Below are 13,497 nucleotides of genomic sequence, written 5' to 3' on the forward strand. Positions count from 1 at the left end.
GTGAATTCATCAGAACAGATGACATTTTTTTTTTAAAACGTTCGTGTTAAAACATTTTTTTAAGTAAATGACATTACAAATTTAGTGAGGACTGTTTCTTTCAATAGGATTATAATTTCTTCACATGTGGGGGGGGGGGCATGTAGGACATCTCCCGTTTGCATGGTTACCTTATTTTCTCCTGATTTTAAAACACGCACACGCTTTACGACAAATATGTTTAATACAGACATTTTTTTCTCCAAACATAAAAAACTATTTAGATTAGAAAATTATTCTTTAAGACTCTTCTACTTGGTTGACATTGTCACAACACACTTTAAAACAACTTACAAAGACAGGTGCATATTAACAGCAGCCTACAAAAACTACATCTCCAAGGGTTCTTGGGAATCTGGAGGTAAATTTTCAATGTCATAGAAAAAAAAAAAAAACAACAGGCACAAGGGGGCTTTTTTATATATAAACGGAGATCAAAAGACATCAGAGGTTTGTCATGAGACTGGGGATTTACTTGGGGGGGGGGGGCGAGCTTAGTTTTTCAAAAACAGGAAAGCAAAAAGCTTCTCCCCCCCCTTTGGTCCTTTTGAAGAGTTCAAGTCGACCCAACCCTGCTGCGGTCCACCTTTCAGATTATAACAGATCTCGTGTTCGGGGGGGGGGGGGGGGGGGGGGTGACTCTGAACCGGTTCATGTTCGGTTAGAAGGAATTAACCACAATCGATGGGCAGCTAAACCTCAACGCCTCCTTTAAAAATGAGTTTTCGTCCAGTCTTTTTCGTCCTCCGGCCGCGCAGGTCTCACTTCGCTCTCCCGTTAACACTGAGTTCATGGGTGTTGGAAGTGTGAGCTTTTAGCGTCGTCCTCTGCGGCTGGACGCTGAGACGGCGTCGACTGTTTCTACGAGGAGGCCCTCTTCTCCTCGTACGGGGACTCGTAGACCTCCATGGGCGGGCAGGTGCACACGAGGTTCTGGTCGCCGTAGATGTCATCAATCCTGGAAATGGTTGGCCAGAATTTGGTCTCAGGCCTTATGAAGGGCTGTGGAAAGGAAAAAAAAAAAATCTGACTCCATGAAAGACTCCAAAGCTATTCTACGTTTTCTCTTATCGGGCTCGAATGATTTCACAATCAAATATGTTCCCACACACCTTCACTAACATTTCATTTGAAGTCCACTTGCAAGTTGAACCTCAACCATATGCTTTTTGCGGCGAATCGGACATTTGATCCCCCTTTTTCTGAGCCGAGTTGTTCAAATGCATTTAAATTCAATGGTTTTGTGCCACAGACCCAGCTTTTAAACACAGCCCACAATGTCATGAAAATGTCTGATGTCACGGAGGGCCAGTTTTGATGTGTTTGAGGTCACTGTCCTCTGATTTGAGGTGAAGTTGAAGAATTTGAGGCACCCCTTTGTTATTCCAACCAATTAGTGCGGTGCACCAGTTCTACTGAAACAGTAAACTGCCAGAATTGGCAAAGGCATCAGTACTACTGCCCAAAAACAGCCCCACGGTACGATACTACCACCAGATCGCTTCGTTGTTCTCGTCATTGTGACCCAACTTTGAAAATGTGGACGTTCCAGCTGAATAATGATCCAAAAACACATCAAAACTAGTTGTGGAGTTCATTGAGCAGGTCTGTGTGGTTTAAAGAAAATCAACAAAGAAATTAGATGAGATAAGAGTTGAATGATAATTATAGTTTGAAATAATAATAATAATTGTGCAATCATTATGCCCATTATACATTTCTGACCTCTATATACTGTATATAAATACACTGCAAAAAGAGAACTGAAAATAAGTCAAATTTTCTTAAAATGAATGTATTTGCCCTTGATTGGAGCAGGTAAATAAGATTATCTGCCAATGGAATGAGTATTTTTACCCCAAAAATAAGATAACTAGATATTCTGCACTTGAAAAAGATGATGGAGATGAACTGTTCCTATTTTAAGTGCAAAAATCTTATTCCATTGGCAAATAGTCCTATTTACCTGCTCAAATCAAGGAAAAATACTTTCATTTCACGAAGAATTTTCTTATTTTTATTCTATTTTTCCAGTGTAATCCATATTGCCAAATGTATTCACTCAACTGCCTTAACACACACACACAAAAAATTTAATGAGTCCCCAATTTTAATCCATAGGGTTTAATGTGATGTCGGCCCAAAAGTCCTTCACAAGGTTTAATAGTGTTTTTCTTCCAAAATGCATTTATGAGGTCAGACACTGATGTTGGACAAGAAGGCCAGGCTCACAGTCTGCACTCTAATTCATCCTAAAGTTAACCTGTTCAGTAGAACTCGGGACTTTGACTTTTGTTCTTCCACACCAGACTCATCCATGTCCTCATGCGTGCAGTCATATTGGAGTAGGACTTTTTTTTTTCATAGTTTGGCTGATCCTGCAGTTTATATAACATGATTTTAAATGGTAAATTATACTGACCAAGATGACCCAAGGAGTAAAGGGTTACCTTCTATAGCCGCAAGAGGGCGCTTTAGGCTTGTGAAAACTATATGACGCTCCTGTACCACTTAAAAATTAATTGCAACATTAATTCATAAACAACAAAGACGGATAACATGTTTGTATGTTGTTTGGCTGTTTCAGTCTGCATTCACGCAGCGGGGCGTTTGCATGGAGCAGCTCGAAAGGAGAGCGAAGACCACAACAGAACCTGTCCGTGAAGCTAATAACCGCTAGCGTTAGCCTATGTTGTCCGGCCGATTTACGACTTCGCTGACTCATCTCAGACATCCGTGTCGCCCTGCTAGCTTAGCACCGTTACGCTCACAGTCTAACTTCACCATGATTTTGACAACTTTCAGCACAATGGCCCGTTACGCTGACATGCGCTGGCAAGAACCTTCCTAGATGGAGTTGCTGGCTTGTTGTGCTAATTTACCCCCCATTCAACCTCCCAGGTATGTTCCAAGTTATTCAGCCTGTTGTGGATACAACTGTGTAGTAGAATGAGCCTGCCTTATCAGATTAAATGTCAGTGTTTTGTCTTGGATTTGGTGAAATAAATTTCAGAATAGATGCGACACGTTGTCCGGTGTCACTTATATATGTTTTGTTCCTCTTTATGACGCATTTTGACACATGTGACTAATATTCCGGAGTGAGTTATGGTCCGAAAAATACAGTAAAATGTCAAAAATGTGTTGATATCCTGAAACCTTAAGCGTTTCACACCACCACAGTCCACTGGTAACCTGACTCCGCCAGATGGATTTGCTCCGCATATCCATCTGGAAACCTTCCGTTGAAGTAATTTTGGGAAGGGGCGAAAATACTGGTCAGCTGATTGGCCTATGTTGGTGATAGACAGGCCAAATAAACCAATCACATCAACGAAGCATATGATGTACTAACAGCGACGACGAAAACACAACCACAAGCTCTTCCCGAAACCAGTCGGGAGAAGAGCAAAAACATCTGAGAAAAGCCTCCAGAGCAGTGTTTTGCTCTTCTTTTGGTGAAGAAATACTCTGTAATTCCGATAAAACTTGCTCGATAGCCACGCTAACGCTAGTTTCACCGGCTGAAACCGCCATGTTCTTTAGACTGAACTGTCGCGCTTCTCGTTGCGTCACACCTCAACCCGCCTCAAAGCCAACGCTGATTGGACGTTCGTTTGGTGAACGGCTCCAAATTTTCTTTAACGGAGAGTAGCCAGACTGATCTGCGAGTGAAACCTTGAAAGCTCGCGAGATCAGGATGGTCTCACGAGGCTAGTCCAGTGGTGGTGTGCTTTAAACCAATACACCCAACACTTAGCTTTGCACTGGGTGATGCAAGGCTTGGCTACAGCTCCGTGGCCAAAAAAAAAAAAAAAAACTTTTACTGAAGCCCTATATGCACCAATCTTGACTTTGTCTGCAGTCAACCGTTACAGATCTCCAGAAATTCACTGACCTCTGCACCTCAGCATCCAAGCGACTCTGAATTTTACATGGCCTACCACTTAATTTGTCAAGTTGCTTTAGCTACGTAATATTTAGCCGCAAGGAAATTATTGCACCAGTGGCATCCTATAACGGTGCTACACTGGCTTTCTCCGAACTCTCGAGAGTGGTCCGTTCTTTCACAAATGTATGTAGAAGCAGCCTGCATGCTGAATTGCTGGATTGTGTACCCACATGGCCACAAAAGTGACTGGAACACCTGAACTCGTGGACTTTATAGTGTTATAGTGTGCGTTTCACAGCTGTGAAAGGAGCCCGAATTGGCTTCCACTGTAACTCAATCTGTGTGTTTAAATTGGAATACGTCAATAATTTAGAATCCTCGCAGGACATCCACCCTCAAAAGTAAACAGTTAAGTGGACAAGGACTGCTAAACGTGACCAGAAGGACAAATTTACTACAGCACTGTTTATACTGATAAAACCAGAGTAGGTTAAAGCAAATCTGCCGAGTAAAAGCGAGAGTCTCCATAGAGTGATAAGAAATATGTCAACATGTTTACAATAACTAATAATTTAGAATCACTAAAAACATGTATCTTAAACCCGATAAAGTCACGCGGTTCGGTAGCCAAATACTTTGTTTTAGACGAGTAATCGGAGAGCGTAAATTGTAATTTCTCTGAACAATTCTGAATGAGTAGTGTCTCAAAAAACAAGTTTAATTCAAGCATGTTGGACTATAAACACACTACAGAGAGGAATGTCCTCAGAGCCAACAACATCACTCTTTAGTGATTTATTGGTTGCAGGCATTGATGTTAACATAAAAACATGAGTAAAGCAGCTTTATTCATAATAAAATATCAACGTTAATCCTGTGTGGAGACTGAAAATGCTCTCCTGGTGTTTCTCAGGCATGGACTTCTCTAAATGAAAACGCCTGACATTTCCTACGTTTCGCCACTAGATGGAGCCAAAGACTTTGTTGAAATCCGCTTTAAAGCTTTAGCAAATGAAAGATGAAGCAGCTGAGTTGACATGGCTTTATGTTAGGGTAACAGTGACTTGGATCTGAGAGCAGGTTGCCGGTTCAATGCCAGCTGCTGCTTTATGACAAGGTGTAACGACACTAAAGCTATTATGAAGAAACTACAAGAAGCAGGTCTGGATGCTTTTTAGAATCCTCCTCAAATTTCCAAGGTCTGCTATTCAATTGTTTGTCACGAGTAACATTCCAACTTTTAACGCCTTGCTGAGAAGCTACATGTATATATTTAGGTGCCGGTTGGATGTCTCCAACAACTTCATAGTAAAAGCTCTGTCAACCGTAACATATTTTTTTAAATATTGGAAATACCTGTCTGTTTTGTGATTGATGAGGTTTGTTTTTTTTAACTTGATGATTTGTTTTATTTATTTATGGAATGGACTCCTTTTTTGTTGTGTCTCAAAAATAAAGAAAGGATGACAAGCAGGGATGCCAGGATGTCGAAGGTCCACGACATGAGGACACTCACCAGTGGGAAGGCAGCGTATTCCCTGGAGTAGGGTCTGTCCCAGTTTGATGAGGAGATACATGCCAGAGAGTGAGGGGCCATCTGCACAGAGAACACAAAGGCATGAAGTCCGAAAGTCACAGGTTACATTTATCAGCTTTGGATATCTGTTAGTCAGGCTTCTGTTCGTCCTTTAAAACCGAGCTAGCGTACCTTGAGTGGATTGATGCGAGAGTCCATCCTTCCCTCCTCGATGTCTGCGATCTCTTGTCGGATCGCTAGAAGGGCGTCACAGAACCGGTCCATCTCAGCCTTATCCTCCGACTCAGTGGGTTCGATCATGAGCGTACCGGCTACCGGCCATGACATGGTCGGTGCATGAAAACCTGCACATAATAGGTTGAAGCACATTCTTCAAGAAATGCATAAGTAAAAAAAAGTTTGTTAAAATAAAAAGAAATATTTAAGTCATTATACCGTAGTCCTGCAGTCTCTTGGCCAAATCAACGGCCTCAATGTTGGCGGTCTTCTTGAATGGCCTCACATCCAGAATAAACTCGTGAGCAACGAAACCTGCCCAGGAAAAACATAAAAAGTTTATCACCAAAACTCTTAAGGCTGCTGTTTCTTGTTTGTTTTTGTTTTGTTTTTTGTGGACATGCTTTACCTTTCCTGCCTCTAAAGAGGATTTTATAGTGACCCTCCACCCTTTTGGCCATGTAGTTGGCGTTAAGGATGGCCACTTCTGTAGCGTGAGTCAGCCCCTTTGACCCCATCATCTTAGCAGAACAAACAACAGGAAAAGAGTTAAACAACTTAGAAACTGATAAAAAAAAAACATAAGCAATATGAACAGAATTTGTCTTTAAATATTAGTTTAATCCAACAACAAAAAAATACAATATACTATATCGGCTATTCCATTTTGACCAAATGGAATAGCTGATACAGTTGCCTTAAAGACAATTTTATATGGACTATTTTCTGGATTCAGAGGTTCACTCAGAACTATTTTAACCTTAAAATTATAATTTTACATACATTATTATGTCTGAGAACTCTAAATCTATGAAAAGTTTCCTTAAAAACCAATAAAACAAAAACATTTGCTTTATCAAATCATATACTTGTCTTCTGCCCTCTGGTGGATAGTGTATTTACTACAGGAGAAAAGTATCACTTTTATTAAAAGTCTAAAATGTTTAGTACTTTCTTTTGAAAGACGCATTGTATTTTGATTGCATCTTGACAAGGATGTGTATTGTAATTGTTAATATCTTGTATACTTTATCAATGCAATAATTAAGACTAATGGTATACAAAAATCCTGCTTTGGTACGTATTTAGGTTTTAAAGACACATTTTAGAGTAAGCTTCAATCAAGAAAAATAAATAAAAAATGTTTTTTTTTTCTTTTGTCAGCAGTAGACAAAGAATATTTTTCAACTTGATTTCATAATATTCTAAAACTAAAAAACTGGAAAGTACAGAGCTGACTAGATTTGGTCGTATGTTTTATAGTAAATTAAATAGTATAAGGAAGCATAGCCAATGAGTGGATAGATACATCTTACAACAATATAATCACTTGAAAACTTTAGGGGGGGTCAGGGGGGATCACTTTTCATCAACAGAGATTCCTTTGACCTGTGTCTCATAGGATGTACAGAGTTTGGGCTGATTGCCCATTTGGACATTAGCAGATCATTCTCCAGTACCTGTGATGCTTAAATTAGGCTTGAAGTTGTTTCAGGAGAGTTAAGTGAAGATCAAGTTATGTATATTATTGCTGTTAAGAAATATGTATGCTGACATAAAGTTTTGGTTCAATCCCTGTTTCTCTCTGCACTCTAGCTGCATGAGGATCCTTAATGTTTCCAAACAGTTTTGATTTGTTGGCAATTTTTCAAATTGGGCTACAGAATGTCGAATTGTGCTCTTTGTTCCTCACTTAAACATTCTGCATGAGTTCTGGTGTAAAAACACCTTTAACTCCCACAACCGAGCCAAACGGACAGGATTTGCATTCAGTGTTTTTGGTAGAAACACATGTAAGGTAACAGTGTCCATATCTAGATCGGCATTTAATCAAAAGTATCCAACGACACTGATTTTTCTACGTATGATTTCCTGTATAAAAGAGTTTAAAAGCAGGCATTTCACGCTCCAGTCCTCCAGGGCCGCTGTCCTGCAGCTTCTAGATCCACCTCTGCGTCATTCAACCTGATTAGCAGGACTTGATTCTGTGCTGAGGAGGTCATTTGACCACGTGATTTAGGTCTTTTGGACCAGGGACACCTTAAAGTTGCAGGACACCGGTCGTCGAGGACTGGAGATTGCGATCCCTGCTTCCTGAATGCTTGGGTTGCTCAGAATCTGAGCACCGCTGGCGGATCTGTGCCGACCTTAATGTACGCCCACGAGATTGGCAGGATGGCGCTGGAGCCCCACGGAGCGGCGCTGATTGTGCCCAGCGAGCTGCTGCTGTTGACCGACTGCATGGCCACCACCGGGTGGCTGGGGAGGAAGGGGGCGAGGTGTTGCTTCCTGATGGGAGAAAAACGTGCGATCACGTTAAGATAGGCTGTGAAATCTCCATCAAACAGACATATTTTTGCCCGTGTGTAAAGTAGAAATCGTGATCCTACGGGGATTTTACCCCATGGAGAAGAACATAAATAAAAAAGCTGAGATGCGACTCACACTCCGATGGGCCCCATGCCGGGTCCTCCTCCGCCGTGAGGGATGCAGAACGTCTTGTGCAGGTTCAGGTGAGACACGTCAGAGCCGTAATCTCCAGGGCGGCACAAACCCACCTGAAGCCCACAGCAATGGAGAAGCGGTTATTAAATTATAGGGCTGGACAATACAGAAAATAGCATATTGATAAAAATAGAAATCATAACGATCAATATCGAACAAATTAAAAACATATAATATTTTAAGTGCAGCCCTGGCCATTTTATGTTGTTGCTTAACACACAAACACTGAATTCAAACTCAACCTTTATTCAACCAACGTTTTACCTAAACTGCATGTTTTTAAAAAAGAAAAGAGAACGCGCGCTCTTTGAACTCTCTGAAGGGGGCGGGGCTTAGTGACAGAGCATTCCTGGGTCTGCATTGTGATTGGTTGGGAGGATGTAAGCACTGTAGCATTAACCTACATGATAGGCTAGAATGCAAAAGGAAGAAAAACTGTTATTCTATTAGACTTTTATTAGTCCTTTATTTCTATCATTGATATATATATATATATATATATATATATATATATATATATATATATATCTCGTTATTGAATTATCGTCCAGACTTATTAAATTAACTGCTTTGTACCAAGTTATATCAGTGCCATGCCACCCACATTTTTCCTCAGTTATCGGCAGTCCAGGCAAAGACGGTTAAAAAGCCTTGCAGTATATCCGTCTTTAACTGCAGCAGCAACACCTCACGGTGAAGATCATCCTTCGGTTCTCCAACAGAAAGGGCTTTAAACTTCTGCCTCCCTGGGCGTCGTGACAAAGTAAACCTGAGTCTTCCTCCGGCCTTGTCAGTCATAGTTTTAGTCTGAAACTTTTAAATTATCACGCTGACTGTAGATGGGGGGAAACTTCACAACAGACGCCATTTTCTTGGAGCCATTTCGAGTCAAATCTGCCTCACTTGAATGACATGTCCTCTAATCGTTCCCATTTCAAAGAGGAATTTAGAGAAGTGTTCACATCATATTTATGTCCCACGGAAGCAGGAAGGCGGATATTATAGAAACTAGACCAAAGTTTCTAAGTTAAACTAACAAAAGGGTGATTTTAAATTTAGTTTTAGCAGCAAATGCATTACTCCTTAGGCATATAAACGTAATTTGATGAAGGGTCTAAAAAGATGAGGCTAAAATTGGTACGCTGAAAGCGAAACTTTTGCAATCTAACTCAATTTGAGTGCTATTCCTGCCATATGCAGGAAAAGTACCCGTCAAAACCCAAATTCCCTATCCAAGTGGAAACATATTTCCCCCTAAAACATAATCTGCACAGAGTCCAGGTTATTCATTCACAGCATGATAACTCACCTCCATTAACCTCAATAATAAAAGCGTTTCCTTCCCTGCAGCCATTAACCCACACGTTTTTTGTTTTTTTGCCGTCACAACAGAAAATCAGTTCACTCACCTGAGCGTTCATGTTGGCGCCGTCCAGGTAGACCTGTCCGCCGTTTTGATGGATGAGATCACAAACGTCTCGGATGTTTTCCTCAAACACGCCAAACGTGGACGGGTACGTGATCATCATGGCAGCCAGGCTCGCCTTGTGTTTGTCCACCTGGGGGGGGAACGAGCATCCAGATGTTGTTATGAAAACCGACATAAATCCCGGTTACTGTCGAGTCACCAAACCAGCTGATTTTTTTTTTATTTTGTCGTTACAATAAAAACGTCGTTTTGCTGGGATTTTATGTGGTAGACCAATACAAAGCACCGTCTATCCTTTACAGATGAAGAAGTGCATCTGGCTGCGGAGGGAGAGCATTCATCGGAAGGTGAAGCCAACGGGAGGAGCTGCAGAGATCCACAGCTCAGGTGGGAGAACCTGCTGACAGGATTCTGTCACAAACTCCACACATCTGGCCTTTATGGAAGAGGTGATGTCCATCGCTAAAGGGAAAACCATAAGAGCTCCCAGTTTGCCACAAGCCACGTAGGGGACGTTGCAAACATGTTTTCACGTCAGATGGGAGAAAACTAGAATTTTTTTTTAGGCCTGTATACAAAACGGTCTGTGGAAAAAGTAAGGGTGCGCATCATTCTGAGCACACCACAATATGCAGCAGAAGCTAAACGTACGGATTTAATTCACAGCTTTACAGAGGGTTGCAATCCAAAGATTTTCAAGACATTCCCCAAAAAGACTTTAATAGCAACAAAAGGTGGTTTTAATATTTACTCAGGAGGGCTGAAAATGCAGACTTGAGACTTTGCTTTCCTAGGTCGCCGAAGAGGACCCAGTAAAGGTCTACGAGCGAGTGGCAGTAGCAACCAATGTAGGTATATATTTAAAAAACAATCTTTTTTTGTTGGTCTATTACATAAAATCCCATTAGAACACAGAGTGGAAGAAGTGTGTTTGTAAGCAAGTCACTGCAGGACGCCGTAAACGCTCTTCAAAGCTCTCGATGTCCACCTGCTGCCGTTTCTCACCAGAGCCTTGAGGTGCGCCAGGTCGATGTTGCCGTCTTTGTCCACCTCCACCACCTGAACCTTCATGCCCGCCATCTGAGCGCTCGCCGGGTTGGTGCCGTGAGCGGACTTTGGGATGAGGCAGACCTGGGGGGGGGAGACCAGAAGTGGTAACGTGAAACACAGCAACAGGAAGAAGCCAGTGAACTAACTGCGGGTTGGTTGTTCAGCTTACCACTGTGTTTGCATACTAATCTGTTTTAAATACGGGCTGTGCAACAACAAAACCTTCACATGTGACGACAGGATTTTAATATACGGCAAAAAGAAAAATATCCCCAAACATATTAGATTTTTATTACAACAACCGCCTCAGCAGGACGTCGGAGGCTGAACCCTGGAGCTCGTTTTCCACCGCACAGCACTCACCCCTGGTGCTAATGACTAACCTGCTCGCTGGCGGCTAATTGATTTCCTCCCTTATTAGGACGACACTTCTGGCATTTTGCAACCGGGTCACAAAGAACAGTGGGGCACTTAGACCTTTGAGTCGGCCAAAGTTAACGCACGGCCCGACTGGTGGAGTCTTAAAACCTCCAAATATGGAATCTTGAAGGTGGATGGCCTGTCGTTGGATCACATTGCTTTCAGCCTCTGTGTTTGCTCTGTTGGCAGATTGGACCTTGACTCTTAGCAGGGATCAGTCCGCTATCTAAGATGTACTTATTAGGAAGGTATTGAAAACAAAGGCGGGAGGGGAGAGGCAAAAAAAAAAAAAAAAAAAATCCTGGAGTCAGCCCTTCTTTAATCTGAGGCTGTGTTTTATCAGCGTCCTGTCCCCGAACGCAGCCAATCAGCATGCTGGGATACCGACGATAATCGTACCTAAAACATGTTAATCTGTGATGTCAAAATGACCCGCTGTGGAAGCCGACAGTAAATCTATCATTGAATCGCTTGTAAAACTGTCATATAATTACCCTTAGTCAGCAGATATCAGCATAATCAGACAAATTAAAGGTGATAGGTGATTTATTCCCCATAATAAGAAAATGCGTTGAGTCTAACATTTTAGTTTCAGTCTTCAGTTGTGCAGCAGTTGGGGAATTATTTCCATTTAACCTACTCTGGTTCCCTTAATTGCATTTCCTTTGTAGGCGGTAAAACACAATAACGATGAAGTTAAACGCAGTTACTGTGATGAAAGAACTCCGCTTTCGACTTTGTGCGTTCAGTCTTACAGTAGGCCGCAGCCAGGAATGATGATCTTATCTGTGCACGGGGACGTCTGTCCTGGCTTTCTGTTTAGCTCTCTAAATGTTGCAATGTTGACTGAAAAGATTCTTACTATATAATCTGGGCCTTGGTGCACGGAAGCATCAAAAAGTATTTAATCACATTATTCACCAGATATTCCCACTGAGCTTTGTGTGATTGGAGAGGGTTTTGCTTTTCATGAGCACACTTACACTTCTGGAGCGCTCTCCCTTTGAGTTTAGGTAGGCCTTTATGGCGGCCAGGCCGGCGTACTCCCCCTGAGCGCCACTGGAAAACAAGGCAAACACACTACGGTCATGTATCTCAAACATACTTAAGCCCGTACGAGTCCAAAGGGCAGTCTGTCGGCACAAAAAGAGCAAAAGACGGGATGAGAAGCTCGCTCCACGATAAAACCTCTTGGCCAACACTGCTGATAACAGAGAAGGTGGGTGTGCACTTTATCAGGAGAAACCCGGGTGATTGTAGCTCCTGTCGTCCGTCTGAAGAAGAGTGGCAGAAACCAGCTACAGGCTGGCTTAATCTAGACTTCATACTGATCTTATGTGACTAAAAATCGATAATAATAGACTTTAAAAGCGGATCCATTTAGAATACTGTGCACGATATCTGCAAACTCGACCGTGCCTGAAATCATGCATGTAATCCAAGCGAGGAAAATTACTCAGGACACTAAAAATGACAAGTACCGCACATCTAAATCCATTCTTGGTGTACAAATTACTTAAACACGCATTTATCATGAGAAGAGAGGCATCTGCCCAAAACAACTACCTTAGCGCAGGATATATTGAAAATCTGGGTAGTATTTTATTTGTGGAAATCTTTGCTTAGGGTTAGGGTAAGGGTTGATGCTTGAAAACATTTTGGCTATTTAGCAATTTATCTAACAGGGCATGCAGCCCACACCCTCAGTGTCTCTGCTTACCCATAAATCCATTTTCCTCAATTGTGGCACAATTTAAGATAAACAGGCCTTTCAACAGCTATTGCCGAGATGCATGGTAATGACAAGGAAGCGATTAACCCAAACACAATTTACCTTATTTTATGTGCCAAGTTAGTTTAGGGTTCAAAGGAGTTGGAAAAAAAAAATCCTGGTATCAGCTTTAATCTCGTTATAGCTTCTACAAAAGAAAATGTACGAGAAGACCCAATAAAATCAAACCTCCAGGACCTGAGGCCTAATATCCATGACTAAAAGAGATACTATGGCAGGATTTTTTTTTTTTTAATGGGGTTTGATCCAAATCTGCTAAATGTGACACCAGCATCTGAAAAAAAACACTTTAGGAACCTTATTCGTTGTTACCACACCTTAAATTAGCACCACTTTACAATAAGACTCCCCTTATATATTAGCTTATACATACATTATAGATATGTTATTAAACAGTAAACACTGTATGACTTATATATAAGATATACGTTTTTATTCCTTGCGCCTTGCCAGATAGTGAGCCTAAACTGCTCAGTTATGTATGTATATATGTATGTATATATATATATATATATATATATATATATATATATATATATAGATAGATAGATAGATAGATAGATAGATAGATAGATAGATAGATAGATAGATATACAAACACTTAACTCTAAATTATT

General features: G+C 41.3%; 1 protein-coding gene across 1 annotated transcript in view; it reads right to left on the reverse strand.

Annotated features, from left to right (window-relative positions):
• Window positions 1-204: 204 nt before the first annotated feature.
• gldc (glycine dehydrogenase (decarboxylating)) overlaps window positions 205-13,497 on the reverse strand; it is a 31,997-nt gene continuing 18,704 nt past the window's right edge. The window contains exons 16-25 of the mRNA XM_036144041.1: window positions 12,072-12,147; window positions 10,624-10,749; window positions 9,599-9,748; window positions 8,130-8,242; window positions 7,832-7,973; window positions 6,094-6,205; window positions 5,904-5,999; window positions 5,640-5,812; window positions 5,448-5,528; window positions 205-1,041 (exon numbers count right to left, since the gene is read on the reverse strand). Of these exons, the coding sequence (XP_035999934.1) occupies window positions 901-1,041; window positions 5,448-5,528; window positions 5,640-5,812; window positions 5,904-5,999; window positions 6,094-6,205; window positions 7,832-7,973; window positions 8,130-8,242; window positions 9,599-9,748; window positions 10,624-10,749; window positions 12,072-12,147 (1,210 nt within the window). The 3' untranslated portion in view covers window positions 205-900. The remainder of the gene's footprint in view (window positions 1,042-5,447; window positions 5,529-5,639; window positions 5,813-5,903; window positions 6,000-6,093; window positions 6,206-7,831; window positions 7,974-8,129; window positions 8,243-9,598; window positions 9,749-10,623; window positions 10,750-12,071; window positions 12,148-13,497) is intronic.

This window comes from Fundulus heteroclitus, chromosome 12 (assembly GCF_011125445.2).
Source record: "Fundulus heteroclitus isolate FHET01 chromosome 12, MU-UCD_Fhet_4.1, whole genome shotgun sequence".
Lineage (NCBI taxonomy): Eukaryota > Metazoa > Chordata > Actinopteri > Cyprinodontiformes > Fundulidae > Fundulus > Fundulus heteroclitus.